The sequence below is a fragment of the Phocoena phocoena genome, chromosome 11 (assembly GCF_963924675.1).
Source record: "Phocoena phocoena chromosome 11, mPhoPho1.1, whole genome shotgun sequence".
NCBI lineage: Eukaryota > Metazoa > Chordata > Mammalia > Artiodactyla > Phocoenidae > Phocoena > Phocoena phocoena.
In genome coordinates, this window is record NC_089229.1 from 47,062,156 (window position 1) to 47,079,682 (window position 17,527).

Below are 17,527 nucleotides of genomic sequence, written 5' to 3' on the forward strand. Positions count from 1 at the left end.
GCTCTGGCTGCCGTGCGTCCTTGATGGAAAATGCCTCCAGTCCTACACTTGCAATCAGGTCAACCAAAGGTTCACTTCCCAGCACATTTGGAAGAATGGCCTTCTTTTAAAAGTTGGAAAAACTGAGTCAGAGAGAGGTGAAGATGAAGTTCACACATCTGTCAGCACCATCATCAACATTACCATCATGTCTCTTGTCTGTAATAAATGGTGAATAGGATAGACAAGATTTCTAGAAACATGTATTTCATAAATGTGGACAAATTATTCAGGGCAAATATATTAATGTGAAATAACTTAATAGATGAATTACATGTAATTTGCATTTTTTGCAAGTAAATAATAGTAATATCTATTTGCTTAGCCTTATACAGCTAAAAAATGTTTCCCGTATAGGAGCTTAGAAAAAGTTCTTAACGTGAGTAAATATGGGCATTCCCTGTTCAGAGAATAGTAGAGTCATAGAGCATGTCTGGGCCAAAGTTCCTGGGCGAGTGGGTGCCAGAATCAGGACTAAAACTCTGCCTTCTAACCAGAGACCACCTCCTCTTTATTCCCTCCTGCTTCTGTGAGCAGGAAGGTGATACAGGAACTTCATGTCGAGAGCCTGGATTAAGTGACATTTCACTTCATGGAGAAGTCTTCCTAGAGGGATTTGAGAAGTTCTAGGGAACCTTGTTATTTTGAGACAATATGTTTTCTTCAAACCAAGGAACACCATATGAGGAGGTTTAGTAAAAGAAGTTCTGGGGAAAGCCCAGTGGTGGCAGGAGTGGTGGTGGAGGACTTTCCCCACTTGTCATCTTCCATTTACATTCAGATGAGGCCTGGTGGAGAATTGTTTAGCCAGTTGCAAGTATAAGTTTAAGTTGGTGTGATCTGAAACACAGCCAGTTCATTTCTTTCTAAAAGGCAGAGGCACGGTATCTAAGACTTGTATCTTGAAATGTATGTGAGAACCTTCTAGCCCTGAGAGTTCCCATCAGGTTAGGAGGTCACAGCTCTTCGAACACAAACCGCAGCTTCGCGACCAGTATACAAGTCTACAATTACAACCATTCTTTGGAATCCTCTCAGCCAACGAGGACATTCCTTGGCTGGTTTAGAAAAACCAGTGCAGATTTGCACTGGGAAAGGAATGCAGTCTGGAAGAATGGCCAATGATTTACAGATTAAGTCTCCTATTAACTAAGAAAGAATAAGGAAAGGAGGTTTAAAAACTATTCTGCCACCCCGCCTCGAAAATGTTTACAGGAGAAGCAGTGTGAGTGACAAGGTGAGGAGGTGGCAGAAGCACTGAATGGGACACAGAATTGAATGGTGGAACCAGGAGTGACCTGGCATCGTCATCGCGATCCCTTAGGTCTTCACAGCAGTTGTGACTTTCGGAGATGATTCAGTACTTATTATCTCAATGGGTTAAAAATTATTAAAGACTCTGTGGGTCCAGGCAGAGAGGCACCATTTCCATCTTATAGATAAGGACACTGAGTTTCGGCGAGGTGAGGCGTTTTATCCAGGCAAGTCCGAAGTGGATGAGCCGCCTCCCGGTTTCGGGGCCTGACTTCTGATGGCCACTAGGCACCTGCCTCCCCGCAGGAGGAGAAAGTCTTGACCCGTAACCTGGGGAAATGGGATTGCCCGAGTGAGGCGTGGGGGGGTGGAGTTTCTCTAACTGCTCCTCAGAGAAGGATGCTGAGTGGGGAAGACAGTGGCTGGCAGGCCTGGTGCCAGGGACTCCGGGAGGAAGGGGCTGGAGAGGTCCAGGAGAAACATGGGCAGGAACTGGACTGAGACAGCGTTTGAAAGAGGAACAAGGAGATGGAAGTTTGGAGATGGAAAGGAAAAGGCAAGCTCCAGCAGTTGACAATGGAAAGGCAACGGCCTGTGGGAAATAACTCAGAGATTTCCTGCTTGCGAAGCCAGTGCTGTGCTGTCATGGCCCACTGCTCCCGGCAGGGAAGTGCATTCTCTTGGGTAGGAACTGCTTTACAATTTCAGCAGAGATGCCTAACGACTCCGACACTTGTAACTGTTACGCAGCATGTTCGTCTCCCACCAGCAGGTGACATGGAGAGATGCCTTGTGCCAGGCGTGTCGGGGGCCAGGAGGGCCCAGAACTCCTGACTCGGGTGTCAGAGGAGGTGTCCGAGGCCCGCCCCGTGCTCACCTCCTGGATGTTCTGCTTTGCCCGGCTGTCAGAGGGATGCATAATCGTCCCCATCACTTTCACGTTGCCACAGACAACCAGGGCTTCGTCCGGTGCATCTGTGTTTATGCCCACTCGACCATGACAAACAACAGATTCTGGAACTTGTCCTCGCTGCCATAATGCATCAATGTCATTTTCAAATTGCCCAGGGTTGGAGGCCTGGAGAAAATACATAAATATGTTACAATTAAAGTTATAGATGCAGGAATAGATGATCGCTTTATTCCTCAAAGGAAAAAAGAATGTTAGCCAAGTCTTTCACTTGAGAATCACATGTTGGCTGGGACACTCTGATATATCCGAATAACTGTGACCCCAGGAGAGCCAGGGAGGCTCTCCTAACTGTTCTGCCCCCACCAGCAGAAGCTCAGCGTGTGTGTCATGGTTTGCAATGTCCAGTCTCTATATGGAATTGAGAATGTGTTAGTTATAGTAGGTGGATGATAAGGAAGAAGAACACTCAAAATGAGTATTTTTTCAGGGAGAATAATAATAATGATTTAAAACCAGAATATTACATCAGAAAATATTACAAGTTTATTAAAGCTCAGATCATTTCAAAAAAACCCTTGCATTTAGCTAGCCCTTCCACAGTTTCAAAACACCTTCACGTTTATGATTTCATACACAATTGACAAGCAAATGACAATACAAATATATTTAGTACACCTCAGCTATTCCCTAAACACAGATGATTCTGACAGAAGAACTATAACAGCTGCATTTGTTGTGTGCTAATCCACACCCCAATTCTATGAGATAGGACCATTATCTTCCTTTTACTGACGCTGAGACTCTGAAAGAATAAACAAATTGCCCAAGGCCACAAAGTTAATGAGTTCTAGAGCTGCGATTATGCTTCCTTTGATTATTAAATAATGATTCTAACTTTGAGTTTTTGTGGTATTGCCTAAAAAAGCCCTGGCCAAATGCAGTCTTCAAAGAAAATCCAAGTGAATCTATTAGACTAGAGAAAGTTCTGGAGATTTTACTGTTAAATAAATTTTTTTGCCCAAGAATTTTCCACTGTACTGCCTTCCCTCCTTCCCATTTCCCTGTTGCCACTGAATATATTTCCACCATATCTTTAAGTAGGGATCTATGAATCCACCAAAATCCTCACAACGAAATTGTTTTTTAAATTATGACCTATCCTTCTCTTACTCTCTTGGTATTATCTGAATGTTTTTACCATAGGCATGCGTTACCAATTTACAAATAATAATTAGAAGAAATCTCAAAGTTCAGATCTAAGTTTGGGTTCAGTTAAAAAACTTAGGTGCGTGCAATTTCCTGTTTCATTCCTACCTGTCTGAACCCTGAGCTGCTTGGAAGACTCAACTATTGACACTGGATAGACAAAAGTAGGGAAAGAATATAAAGTTAACAACTTAGAACATTATTTTGTGTGAATTCACTTGAACAAAGAGCTTTTCCGCAAGATCCCTAGAGCCTCCTTGGTTGTGATTGGCAAATTGGCTTTGACTCAAATCCTTTTATAGCGAGCAATCAACTAAATCCAAAGGTATGCCACATAAAATGCTGATGCATTTTCCTCTGCTCTGAACATAATGGGCCACTTCAAGGAAGCAGAATAGGACAGTGATGGATTTTCTTTTCCTTAATGAGCTTTGGGATAACTATTATCCTGTTTGTAACCTGACAGTACTGGAACGGCGGATATAAGTAGATTCGATTTTGGGGAACAATTACAACCATCTCACTTGGATTTCATCAAATGAAAACTCAAATCTCTAAAACATGTTCAAATCATTTTGGAAAGGGTCACATATCTACAATGGTTTAAATATAGAGCCCTAAGGAGGAGTCCTCATCAGTAATGCGAAATGTTATTATAAAATGTGTGAACTTATTTCCCTTCTCTGGTATCCAGAATGTTAATGGATCAAAGCAAACTGAAATGGAATCACAGAAAAACATTCTGGAGTCATGAAGTTGTGTTCAGATGTGGCCCAATAGCGGTTGATTGCTATCAAACATCAGAATGAATTACAGTTTCTAAAATACTTTTATTATTTATCACACAGCCTCATATATTTAGAGAAGACCCGAACGTGCTAGTCTATATTGTGACACAAACTAGCTGTGTGACTTCGGGACAGTTACTTAACCTTTCTGTACCAGTTTTCTCCCCTGAGGAATAAAGATAATAGTGTCTTCTTTACCTATCTCACAGGGCTGTGGGAATTAAATGAAATCACGTATGCATGAACACTTCGTAAAAATGAGGATGCATAGTCTCAAGTTCATCCTCCACACACTGCTGTACAGAGTAACAACCATTCAACCTACACTCAATGAATCTGCTCTCAGTAACGCATCTGCAGAGCTGCACAGTTCCAAGGGAACTCTGTTCACAAAGAATACAATGTAAATGGTGCCCCCTGCAGATGCTTGGAATAGGAAACACTAGTAGTAATTTGAGGCCATTCAAGTTTGGAATGGAAAGCTGGAATTTCTTTGCTTTACCCTTGTTTGGGCTTCTAAAGAGCAGTCAAAGAGCATAATAGGAAAGCTTGAGCTGAAGGAAGGCAGTTCATAAGAAATTCATTCTTGTACCTTGTGCAGAGACTATCGAAAATGGGCCTAGAAATGCTATCTACCGATGCTACTCTAAGTGTGGTCCACAGGCCAGCAGTATCGGCGTCTCCAGGAAGCTTGTTAGAAATACATATTCTCAGACATCTCCAACCTACTGAATCAAAAATTGTGGAGGTGGGACCCAGGTATCTGTGTTTTCACAGGCTCTCCAGGGTATTCTTATTCTCCATAAAGTTTAAGAAGGACTTCTTTATGTCATACACTACTTCCATGCTACTACTATGAAAGGGGTCGTGAGTTAGCCCTTTCATAGTCAGTAGACGGTTCTGCTGAATCCCAACTGCAGAGTGAAACAGACACTGCTCCACACACTTGATTCCTTTGGGTAAATAAAAATCCAACTGAACTCCAGAGGAGGTGTGCGTGCGTGTGCGTGCGTGTGTGTGTGTAGCTCTAGTGTGTTGGGAAAGGGAAGGGAGATTTGTGGTCAGAAATGGGCAAGAGCCAGTGAAAACTCAGATGGCACCTGAAATGGCTCTGCTCTCCCCCGATACCTTGCCATCCTTGCAACTGCATCGCTTCCCTTGTCTCTCCTGGCCCTTGGGGCTGGTTTCCCACCTTCAGGACCCTGCGGTTGCAGAGCAATAAAGGAGGACTTTTGGGGGACGTTCCCATTTCTATTATTCTGGAAGATAACTGGAATAATTTATTAGTGTTCAAAACTAGGAAACCCTGGCGTGTCTTTGAAAGGCAGACAAAAATAATCATCCCTCCTGCTTGCAACACTTCAAACCAGGTTTAATTATGTGTTTTAGAAGAAAAGTAGAGCTGAAGGGAAGCCTAGTCATTAACAAGGAGAATCTGAAGGAATCCTGCTGGGGAATGCTCCCCAAAACAAAGACCTGGGAAATAAATCTGTTCTTTGGAGTAAATTTTAATTTCCATTAAATTGGTCAGTTTATAGTACGGGACCAAAATATATTTCCAAAGCTGTTTTGATTGACAACCCGGATGAATAATTGCTGGGTCCTGCCCACCATTTCTCTCTCCAAGGAGAATTCTGACCAGCCTGGTCTCCTGAACCCCTCCTGCAGCCCTAAAATTCATCTACTCCAGCCTTCATACAATTGCCCTTATGTTAATTTCTGCTATGGGGAGAAATGACTCTTAGGTCTCAAAATGAATCTGGATCTGCTGAATGCAATTTGCAGGTCTCCATGTAATGTGGTCAGGCCTTGTAATGTCTTAATTGTCACATTTTTCTTCCTTCGTTCTAGAACTCAAACTAACAGACCCAGACCATGACCCAAGAGGGCACATCTAGCATTTTTATAGAATGTGGACTGGTCTGCCCTCTGCTCGACCCATGTTACATATACCTGTTTAGTGCCCTCTAGAATCTCAGGGGCAAGACATGTGCTCTGGGGACATTTCTAAAACTCACTGATTCAACCAATAATGCCATTTCTTAAATTCAGTTTTTCTCTTGGTTGGTTTAAACGTTATATGATTAAACAAATTCAAAAGTCTGCATTCATTTTCACTCAGCGTTTTGGGGTTAGAATGAAATAATATCAATAAGATACTTCCAGTTTGAGGGGAAGATATTATTACCATCATTTTTTCCTCGTTGTTGTTAAGGTAACCCTTGTGTTACCCAGCACACATATAGAATAGGGTATTCCCTTTAACCAAACATTATGGCTGGAAGAAAGCCACTGAATCTGGAATACAATCATTTTAAAAAAATAAAAACGTAGTGAATAATATGACACCAAACCTATACTAATTATTTATCTTTTTAGTATTCATACTTAACATAAATTGCAGACACTTTCAACTTCTCAAAGTCATCATTATGAGTGAAATTATTGTGCTTTGGATACGAGAAGGTGCCCGTTAACAGAGTGCTGGTAACAGAATGTCCAGGGGTGTGGCCCCTCTCACGATGCTGCTGTGTAGACTCGCACGGCAGCCAAAGTATAGCTTTGCAGGGGCTGTCAGCAGGAAATGGAGAAACCTCAACACCAGGTAAATTATTTAAGTACGCAGGTGACTAGCAGACTGCCTGACTCAAGCATGAATTCCACAGCTCAGAGAGGCACTTTCATGATATCCAATCTACCCTAACTCTGAAAAGAAAGGCGTTGTCTGTCTTTATTCCTTCCTGTGAGGAATCAGAAAAAGTAAGCAACCTAGGTTTCCAGACTTGACTTAAATCGGATTTGTTAGCGCAGCAAAGCGATCCCAGATAACATCAGGTAAGGCGTCGAAGACCCCTCTGACCCCTTCTGAGGGAAGGGCAGGAACTTCTGCCCTCGGCTCATGACCAAAGGAGGGGACCCCACCTGCCTTTGCCGCGAGGGAGGCTGTTCTGCCACAGCTTAGATCAGGCCCCATAAAAACACAGCCCAGGGCGTGCATGCTGGCAGGCACAGAACCGGCCCTCAGCATCAGTGCTTTACCTCGTTTCCATCATTACTTTACTTCCATTGAAACTCTGAGATGCAGTGTCAAGAGTTCCAGTAATAGATGCCTTACTTTTTATTGACTAGAAGAATTACACAGAGGGGCCTTTGTTTCAGAATAGCTCAAGGCAAAAGCAAGGGAAGACTCACTTCCCCAGATGGGCAGATCTTGTCCCCAGGCCAAAGTTTAACAGCCATGTAAGTGGACGTGCCCATCGTAAACCATTTTCCCTACTGGAGCGTGCATGCCCCCCTGTGCCACTTCCAAGATCCGTAACACAGCAGTCCCTCCCAGGGCTGCCAGGCCTGTGGTCACCTGTTACCTCATGGCCCTGGCACTCTCTGTGCTGGCTGGCCTGGCCCCTCACAGATGCTGCTACAGCTGCCAACAGCTCCGGTCCACAGCTGTGACCACTCATTCATTCAGCAAAACGTGCTGAGCCATTACTATGTGCTACACAGCGGCCCAGATGTCCCTGCGGCCACCAGTCACTCCGGGGCATGGAATGCCTTCCTACCTCTTTCCCTACCCTGTGGGCTTTGGGGTCAGAGGAACTGGGTTATAACCTGGGCTCCATCATTTATCAGCTTTGTGCTCACGGATGACTTTCTCTTCCTCCTAAGCCTTAGCTTCTCTGGGTATAAAGAATGTAATGTAAAAATGAAACAACGTAAAATGATGTCATATAGAAATTACTTAGCCCAGTGCCTAGAACATACTGTAAAAACGTTCTCAACTGCAGCACTACTGACGTTTAGGGAGGGATAACTCTTTGTTGTGGAGGCTGTCCTGTGCATCATAAGGTGTTGAGCAGCATCCCTAGCCTTTATCCACTAGATGCCAGTAGCAGCCCCAGTTGTGACAACCAAAAATGTTTGCAGACATTGCCAAATGACCCTTGGGAGACAAAAGTTCTGGTTGAGAACCACTGCGTAAAAACTAAAAATAACAGCATCTGCTATTGCTATCATTATCTTTGTCATCATTGGCAATTGAGAAACTGCATACTTCGTGCATTCCACTGAATATGCAAAGTCTACTTACAGGTGAAAAAGCAGGTGGGATCCAGAAAAGTCAAAGAACTGAGCTTACCCTTACAATGATCCGTTCAGAGACGTGAGCAGACAACAGGTGGAACTGGTCTTGGTTAGCAGCATACAGTCCGACCACCAACATGAAGTACCTAGTTCAGAAATAGCAGACCAATGCCAACACATCAGGAAACAGAGACATAATGTATGCAATCGAATGCCACCCAACAGTTAATCAAGAGTGAATTCACCCAGATGGGTTCGCGTATTTAAAGAGTTTCTCTGCTGCTCTAAGTTGCCCCTCCTGCGAAACCAGAGAGGAGTTGATTCACTCGCTGCTGTTCTGGGTCTGCCCTTTGCCCGGCTTGAGGGATGTGTGAGCTGTTTTGCAGGCCCAAAGCAGCCCTCACTGAGCAGACATCCTGCTGGGGGCCTGGGTTCAGCCCATCTGCGCTGGCCTGGTGCAGACCTTACTCTACTGCATTCCTGGGCCCTCAACACGGCACTGCTGCCGCACACTTGCACAACGAGAAGCCACCTTCCAGGTCCCCTTGTGCAGAGCCATCCAAGCCACACATCCTCGGCCATAATGCATGGTGACCCAGCCACACAGTCTCCTTCCGCCCTGATCTGCTCTTGGCCATGGAAACTGCACCTTTCACATCCTCTGGCCATGACTTTAGTCAAAGACCAGAACCCTCCCTTCCGATTGTTGTCAAGGCAACCTTCCTCACTGTGATTTTTTTTTTTTTGCAGTACGCGGGCCTCTCACTGCTGTGGCCTCTCCCGTTGCAGAGCACAGGCTCCGGACGCGCAGGCTCAGCGGCCATGGCTCACGGGCCCAGCCGCTCCGCGGCATGTGGGATCTTCCCAGACCAGGGCACGAACCTGTGTGCCCTGCATCGGCAGGCGGACTCTCAACCACTGCGCCACCAGGGAAGCCCCTCACTGTGATTTTAATTGCTTCTTCATGTGTACCATTGATGAGACATTTTTAAGATAAGACTATTTCTTTTTGTTTTTTTATAAAGCATGATGCATTTTAAAAAAAAACTTTATCAGAGTATAGTTAATTTACAATGTTGTGTTAGTTTCAGGTGTACAGCAAAGTGAATCAGTTCTACATACACATATGTCCACTCTTTTTTAGATTCTTTTCCCATATAGGTCATTACAGCGTACTGAGTAGAGTTACCCGTGCTATATACAGTTAGGTCCTTATTAGACCATTTCTTGAAAGTCAAAATAAAAACTATCCCTATCAGAAAAGCTTTTGCTTTAAGAACTGCATAAAAAAAAAAAAAAACACTTCACCAACTTCTGTAACACTCTAAAGTCTCTAATCCCTGGAGGGCAAGAGTTCTCCCCTTTGTCTAAAGTCAGTCAGTAATAGTAGCAATTGTCTTGATGGTGATGAGCAGCCATCCTCTACTGGGCTAAGCAGCAGTTTATCTACATTATTTCACTTAGAACCCGGAACAACCTTACTGGAGTAAAATATGGATCTCGGCCCCATTTTACAGAATAGGAAACCTCAGAGAGGTCACCCAGCTAGTAAATGGCAGTATGAAATATTCAAACTCAATTCCCTCCAACTCCAAAACCTATGTTCTAAAACCAGTGGTTCTTAAACGTGCATGCATCAAATCACCTGGGAGCTTGTTAAAATATAGATTGCTGGACCCCACCCCTAGTTGTTGAGCCCGTAGGTTCTCGGTGAGGCCTGACAACTTGCATTTCTAGTAAGTGTCCAGGTGATGCCATCTCTCCTAGTCCTGGGACCACATTATGAGAACCACAGGTATAACTCATTAATGCAAATTTATTTTCTTTTCAAAAAAATGCTACAGCAGAGCTGCAGGGCTCGGGTCATTAAACTAGTGGCCCAGCACACAGAATTCTCAAGAAATGCAGTCAATCCTCAACCCTCGGCCAGCCTTGAGACATGAACATATGGTCCCTCTAGAGGATCATGGAGAGAATCAAGACAAGATGACCGGGCGCTGGGCAGGAGAGGAGGCATTGTGGGGAGTGAGGATGGAAGAAGAAAGATGTCTAAGGGTAAATGAGATGGGTCAACAAACGGAAATAGTCAGAGAAGGGAGGGAAGCAACTGAGGGAGGCCCGGCCTGCCGGCTGGTAGGACCAACAGGATCAGAAGGGCTGCTGGAGGGCCCTGGGCCATCAGGTAACATAACCAGCCAGCCTGAGGCATACACACCACGCCAGTACCTCTGGTCAGGGTTTGGCTTTCCCTTCTTTCTCATGTTATTTGCCGTGGTTTCGCTGAAGTGTAACCGGCCCAGCGTTACTTTGGTTACCTGGTCGGCCAACAGGTCGATTCTAAAACAAACAACAAAAATATCGAGAGACTGTAAGAGAACACAAAGTCTTTGATCATATAGGACTCATTCTTAGCTTCTCAGGTATGTTCAGTCCCCTGCTCTCTCATCACACTGTGCAGGACACTGATTTTTAGTAAAGTACCCACAGCCTGGTCAGGAGTGGCTGCCAGGGAGTAATTCTTGAATAGTTAGAAACGTTCGTCCAGCAGCAGCTCAAGCCCGGAGTTTCGGACTCGTAAGGGTCGCACACTCCCACAGACGGATTCTTTGACCGCGACAACAGGAGAAAAGCTGTTTCACCTGTGCCACGGTTGCTAGAACACTCGCCTCCCGACTGAAGCGGTTCTTCTAGGCTCCTCATGAACTCCTTTGCATCTCCTTCACGTATCTGCCCTCTCCTGACCTGGCTGTGGAAGGCAGCGTGCTCCTGAGGAAGAGCACACACAGCCTCGTGGCGAGGGAGACCCAGATGTACCGGGCAAGAGCAGAGCTGTCTGTACTGCGGCTCCTGCTTGAGCTTCAGGCTGAGCTCCCGCTGGCCCGTCCAGGCTATAAGACCATCTTCTTCCCCCAAATAGGACTAACTCAGGGTCAAATCATCCCAGCCAAATCAGTCGAAAAGCAAATCCCATTCATTCTGTAGGGCAACCTCTTGCTTTACTGCCATATTGCTTTGGACCACCACATTGTTTTGAATAATCCCAGTCCTGTATGCTTTCTATTTTGGAACCCATTAGGCAATCTATCAACACTGCTTTAAAAAAAAAAAACATGAAAAAATGAATTGTAAGCACAGCATGGATCCAGAGCCTTGAAATCAATTCAATCAGCCTCACGCTGATTTAAATGAAAAATTAAAAGAAAGATCTAATCATAATCTATCTCCAGGAACCAAAGTTGTTAGCAAGGTTGTCAGTAATAAATGATCATATAAATAATGATGACCTTAAAGTGGAGCTTTTTATAAGACTTTTTTTGTGATTATTTCAATGGTTTTACCTGCTTTTGTTGATAAGCCTGTGTTCATAATATTAACACATTATTACTAATTTAGTTCCTACAGCAGAATTCATTTTAAATAAACAAAATAAATTTGGCAATAGGCCTTCTTCCCAAAACATTCACAAGGGAATTCAGAAAAGAAATTCTTACTTAACAGGATTGAAAATCTTTTTGCTTCTATCTGCTTGGGACTGTTCAATAGCAATTATCTGATTGGTGGCCTCTACCTGTGTAGAACAACAAAAAGTAATTAATAATTAATTTCTTTATTAATTAAAAAGTTCATTAGTAAATAATTTTCAAATACTTAAAGTTTCCCAAGGCATCATGTTAGGCACTTTGCAGGAGGGGCGAGTCGCTGAAGGGATGTCGGGCACCTTAAAGGAGTGCGTTATTGGTGAGGAAAGAAACAAATACCTGTAGAACTAAACAAAGAGAACACAAGACAACAGAGGATTTCAGGTAAACAGGGAATATAGAGTGGACTAGTAAAACACAGGAGCAAGGCAGCTCAAAGGATACATGTACTCATTCATTCATTCATTCATTCATTCATTTTAAAAATACTTGTTGAGCACCTGCTGTGCAGCAGGCATTGCTCTAGGCATTACAGATGAGAAGACGAGACTAACAGAAGCCCCAGCCCTTGCAGAGCTTGCATTCTAATAAAAAGAAACAACAAAAAACAATAAAATAAATAAAATATAGGAATGACATTTATTCAGTAGTTGCTACAAACTCTTGTTATTAGTGAAGACAGTGGCAAGGGCCTGGTGAGATCTGCCCTATCATATATGGTTTGTAGGTATTTGCATAGTAACAGTCTTTCTGGAAAGCAACTGGGCCACCAACATCAAGTGTTTTTAAATACCGATGTGCAACCCCTCTTTTGGAATTTATCCTCATACAAGGATGGATGTACCTGGATGTTCACTGCAGTTTTATCAATGACAATAAAAAATTGGAAATAAACAAAATTTACAATAATACAGGAATATGGTAGTATCTCGATATAATGGAAAACCGTATCATCTTTGTAAATAATATTTTATAGACCTCAATGAGATTATATAATGCCATTTTCACAGTATAATATTATTAATATGAGAGTAATTTTAATAATAGAAAACAATGAGGAAAAATTAGGCTACCAAGTGGTGGATCCCAAATATGAATGAATTTTACTCTTCTTCGTACTTTTCTATTATGTTCCATAATGTTCACAATGGACTCATATTAATTCCATACTCAGAAAAACACACTCCATTATTGTTTGCTTGTTGTTTTCTGTTGGTTTGTGTTCAGCAGTAAAGCCCCACTTTGGGAGACTCAGTGCCTGAGCCCAGGTCAGAAAAAAATATGCAGGTAATGGATGTTCCTCACCCTAAGGAGCTGGATCTCAGGTAATAATGTAATAAATACGCGTTGATCACTCAGAAGTCATCCTACCTGCATTCTAACCCCAGCTCTATCAGTTAATATTCTGGATGAACTGTGTGACTTTACTGGGCCTGGTTTTCCCCTCTGTTAAACTGGAAAAGGGGGGGGCATTGACTAGATTAGCTTGGCTTTTTTAAGTTAGAGGCCTCTTTGAGATTTCGGTGAAAACTACGAACTTGCTGCATGTGAAAATGCACCAGCATCAAAAATAATAAAATAATTACACTCAGCAAAAGAAGTGCAAGATCTATACACTAAAAGACTTTAAAACTGTAGTTTGAAGTGAGGTTCTGCCAGATTCTGAGCCCAGGCTTAAGAAATTGGCAGCTTTCATTTCCTGTGCCTTGAAGCCTTTATTCTTAGAAGCCGTTCACCATGCTGTGAGGAAGCACAAGCTGTCCCACAGAGAAATCTACATGGAGAAGAGCCAAGGCCTCCCAGCTACAGCCCCCTGTGAGCTCCTGGCTGATGGCCAGCACAGACTTGACAGACATGTGAGTGAGCCATCTTGGAAGCTGGATCCAGGCCCAGATGAGCTGCCCCAGCTGATGACTCCTGAGCAGAGATGAGCTGTCAGAGCCAAGCCCTGACCAAGTTACAGATATGTGACCCAAATCAATGACTGATTATTTTCAGTTGCCAAGTTTGGGGATAGACTGTTATGCAGCAACAGACAACTGGAACACTTAGTAAATGCTGGCTGAATTAAACTGAACTAAATAAAAGACTTACCTTAATCCCAAAAGCTTTCAAGTAGAACATTTCTATTGGCTTTGGACCCATTTGGGTTTTGACAAATTTTGGGCTTCCCCAAACTTGGATGTGGATGGTGATCTGAAAGTGGTTCTTCTTTTGGCAAACAAAAGCTTCATCTGCTGGTGAAAAATTAAATCCTTTGTCTGTAACAACTCGATAGCCTATGTCAGGTCTATGAAAAGTGGAAGCAAGAAACCGGTTTTACAAATATTTTCTACACATTTTCTTTCATGAACAATATGAATGATACAACCATTTCTGGAAAATATATTGTGGAAAGTACCTGTTGCTATATTTAATCAATTTCGTTAATTTTCACCAAGGAAATGAAAATAGTATTTCGGAGTACAGCTGGCTCTCTCCCAGCTTTTTATGTTCAGGAGGAAGAAGCACAATTCCTGCCAAATGGAAGCATTGTTTCCTCAGCCTGCCTTTTCCCCTCGTGCTCCCTAGACTTCTAATTTGACTCCACTGTACAACAGAAAGACGTAGGCTAGAAGTTGAGAAGTTAGTACATTAATCAGACATATGAAATATCTGGGATAGAATTCATCTCTTTCCTCCTTAAAAAAAAAAATCTCCAATTTCATCAGCAACGCCACACTCAAACGAATGAATGAATGCATATCACTCAGATGAATGAATGTTCAGCCTCCTGGCAGTCATATGAAAAAAGCAGACTGGTCAGAACTGCCAGCAATAGCTTTAAACCAAAGTAACCAGAGCCAGTCAGACTACTGATTGTAAACATGTTTTCACTAAAGTATGGTCATTTCCTTTTTATCTTCCTGATCTGATAATAGCACTGAATACCTACTATGCTGTTTACTCCTGTAAGAAAAAAAAAAATGGGATGATGGTGGGATGGCTGATCAGACTCTTGCTTTATTTGTTTTATCAAATCATTTTCAATAGCAATGCTCTGTGTATTATATGTTTATTTAAATACTTTTAAATGTTAGTAAAAATAAAACCTATTAAACATGTAACATTATCAAGTAGAGAAGAAAATATAAAAGTTGAAAACTCCTTTGGTAATTTTTTCCATATGCGTTATAGATATGGAACATATCTTGATGATTTTTAATGCATCAAGTTTCCTAAATGTTCCTCAGGAAGGGAGCTCCTTCCTCAGATAACACACAGAGGAGGGCAGTACTTAACTGCTTTGCTAGCTCTCGGTCACTCTGTGGATCTTTGCTTCCTGGGATCTCAATTTGGATGGCTGCCATTTAATGAACAACATAGAGTTTCTAAATTTTCCTCTAATTTCAGAGACAGAAAATATGAATGGGTCTCCTGGGAAAAGAGTGTTTGTGTTCTTTGCAAGTTAAGCACCTCACCAATGGATCAACTCACTAGGTCACTGATTACCCTCAAGAAGCTGATCAAAGGCCCGACAACCACAGTGCCCACCAGCAGCAAAGGCAAAGGCCACTGAATGAAGGATTTGATAAAGACCACATGTCTTATGCCATCTGGGAACTTCATACTGACTCAGGTTTCTAGAACTAATCTGTAATTTGCTTGTGGAAAGGCTGGATGGATTGAATTGTATACATTTTACTACAGAGGGTAGTAAGAACTCTCTTGGTTGAGAAAAATAAAAGGAAATATCTTTCTGTGATCTTCCATGTTTCACTGTCAAAAACTCTAAGGAAAGAAGGTAAGATTTGTAGCTCATATATGAGCATTAGCCCGAAACTGAGGGACAGCTGTAAGCAGAAACTGAATCAACACACACAGTTGAAGAGTATTCTGAATCTTAAACACAAATCTCTGGTTATAGAAACTATTCTACCTACCTAAGAGTAGCAATTCTGTTTCTGACATCAAAAGTTAATTATAAAGTCAACTAAACTGGCCTTTTTAAAGCTCTTTTTAACACATGTTGTAAATATCACTCCCCCCAAAAAAAGATGTAAGAAAATTTTAATCCCCTAACTTTATTGCTTTTAGGTTATTTAGGAAAATGACATTTTTGTAACAAGTTAGACATAATAATCTAAGAAGAGACAAGTGATTTTCTGTCTCAATGATGTGAGTAGTGAATTCAAGATGGCCTGAGTTCTAATCCAGAAGAATACTGCCTTCCTTTTTTGCTTAAGAAAAGTGAATTACGGCTAAGCCTTCAAAATAAATCTGCCTCTACACCTCTGAGTTGATACTACTTGTGTTCTCCTTTTTTTCCAGATCAGTGGAGCATAGATTGGCTGTCCAAATAAACTTAAAAAACCTACTCGAGTAAGAAGAGAGATAAATGTTGCCTTGAAAACTTGATCAACTCAAATACATACAGACTAGGAAGCATTATAGGCTTCAATTAAAATACTGTGCATATGTGTGACAGTTTCATACCTTGGTACTCGTACTTAGGATAGAATATGGAAGAACTGCCAAAAACTCATCAAATGAAGGCTGACTCAAAACCAAGCTCTATGGATCCTTCCTTTCTCTTTCTATTGCACACAGTGACAAAGATACAAGTTGTGACATTTCAATGAAACAAGTAGCAACTTGCTTCTTTTTGTCTCCTATTAAACATACCAACACCCAAAGTCTGTTTAACTCCTTAGATTTTAGGGAAAAGATTTCTTCTGTCTAGTTCATCCAACATAAAAGTCCTAGTGATAAGTTTTGCTCTTAATGAAGCTATATTTGAGTTTGGAAAATACCCTGAAGACCCTCAAGTTTGTAGCCCAGCGTTCCTCATTTCATATTATGTTTATTAATTGAAAATCCTATTCTTTAACCATTAACACGCTTCAGTGTTTCAAGAAGGCATTTGTAATCTATGAAAATTCTAGAAGAGTTGGGTAGGTAAATTATATCCTAAGGAATAAAGAGAAGGCTTGAAGGATGTTTAAGAGCAATAATGCATAAGTCCACATTTATGTCTCGAAACTATAATGGCATAAGAATAGGATGAAAATTTTCCAGTTTAAGGATATTTTGTATGGTTTGATTTCAGTCTCTAAATATAAAGCCACCATCAACTGTGATTGCTGCAGGCTGTATTGACAATAAATTGACAATACTGATTTGCAGCGTAGATGTTGGGGCAGCTAACAATTTAATGTGGCCCCCCAAAACTATTCTATGGAATTTTTAACTAACTGCAGGATTAAATGTTAATGATTTGGGAAATCTCCATTTTCCAGCTTTTAGTTTAAACTGGGCATGTGATCTCAGAAAGATTCCCTCTTCCTCCATCATTTAGTGGGTAAATTATGAGTTAGAATTACAGGTCTCGATTCCTGAAGGCCAGAAACCCAACTATTTATTGTTAAAATGCAAAATATAAGGAGTAAGACACACTTTCTGACTGATGCATCCCATTTGATCAGGGGTGGCATCCAAGCTCAAATACTTGGCTTTAGTTTTGAGAGTCAGCACTGCCTTTCTCCCCTCATTCTCCAGCCAAGCACAGGGTTCCTAAGGCCACTTACAGTTTTCCATATTGACTGTTTAATAAACTATGCCAAGGAACGCTTCGGTATGGCTGCCACTTCAAAGCAGGAGAGCACTGGTCCACAGGCAGCATGTTCTGTCTCTCACTGTCGTGGTCTTGCACTTCGCTGCTGTGACTCCTACTTGTCACTGCAAAGAAATCAGTGCATTAAATCTTTCCTCCAAGGCTGTTTTTCCTAGACTCACAGACAGCTGCGTGGAGCTAATGCATAGGCCATGTATGAGGCAGAGGGACCGTG

At 42.1% G+C, this 17,527-nt stretch overlaps 1 protein-coding gene across 1 annotated transcript in view; it reads right to left on the reverse strand.

Annotated features, from left to right (window-relative positions):
• The window catches only part of MYRFL (myelin regulatory factor like), a 114,327-nt gene that overhangs the window by 43,037 nt on the left and 53,763 nt on the right, over window positions 1-17,527 (reverse strand). Inside the window, exons 6-11 of the mRNA XM_065888160.1 lie at window positions 17,267-17,417; window positions 13,794-13,989; window positions 11,772-11,848; window positions 10,507-10,617; window positions 8,336-8,426; window positions 2,171-2,371 (exon numbers count right to left, since the gene is read on the reverse strand). Of these exons, the coding sequence (XP_065744232.1) occupies window positions 2,171-2,371; window positions 8,336-8,426; window positions 10,507-10,617; window positions 11,772-11,848; window positions 13,794-13,989; window positions 17,267-17,417 (827 nt within the window). The remainder of the gene's footprint in view (window positions 1-2,170; window positions 2,372-8,335; window positions 8,427-10,506; window positions 10,618-11,771; window positions 11,849-13,793; window positions 13,990-17,266; window positions 17,418-17,527) is intronic.